This window comes from Pygoscelis adeliae, unplaced genomic scaffold (genome assembly GCF_000699105.1).
Source record: "Pygoscelis adeliae isolate BGI_AS28 unplaced genomic scaffold, ASM69910v1 Scaffold1712, whole genome shotgun sequence".
In the NCBI taxonomy this organism is placed as follows: Eukaryota; Metazoa; Chordata; class Aves; order Sphenisciformes; family Spheniscidae; genus Pygoscelis; species Pygoscelis adeliae.
This window is the reverse complement of record NW_008824223.1, coordinates 551-797: the sequence shown is the minus strand read 5'-3', so window position 1 is coordinate 797 and position 247 is coordinate 551. Positions and strand designations below refer to the sequence as shown.

Here is a 247-nt window from a genome sequence, read left to right as displayed (position 1 = left end):
CGCCCCCCCGCCAGCCGGTGAGGGCTCTCCATCCCTTCCAGCCCGGCGTCCAGCTGCACTTCGTGGAAATGGGGCACGGCCCCGTCGTCTGCCTCTGCCACGGCTTCCCCGAGTCCTGGCTCTCCTGGCGCTACCAGGTGACGGAGGAGACGAGGAGGAGGGTGGACCACAGGGGCTGGTGGTGGGATGCTGGAGCGTGGTGGAGGGGGGCGAATGGCCACCACTCCCCGGGGGGCCCCCGGCCGCC

General features: G+C 72.9%; 1 protein-coding gene across 1 annotated transcript in view; it reads left to right on the top strand.

Annotated features, from left to right (window-relative positions):
* Nucleotides 1-247, top strand: part of EPHX2 (epoxide hydrolase 2, cytoplasmic) — a gene marked incomplete at its 3' end in the record, with an annotated part of 2,327 nt that overhangs the window by 1,676 nt on the left and 404 nt on the right. Inside the window, exon 5 of the mRNA XM_009334801.1 lies at nucleotides 42-137. Within this exon, the coding sequence (XP_009333076.1) occupies nucleotides 42-137 (96 nt within the window). The remainder of the gene's footprint in view (nucleotides 1-41; nucleotides 138-247) is intronic.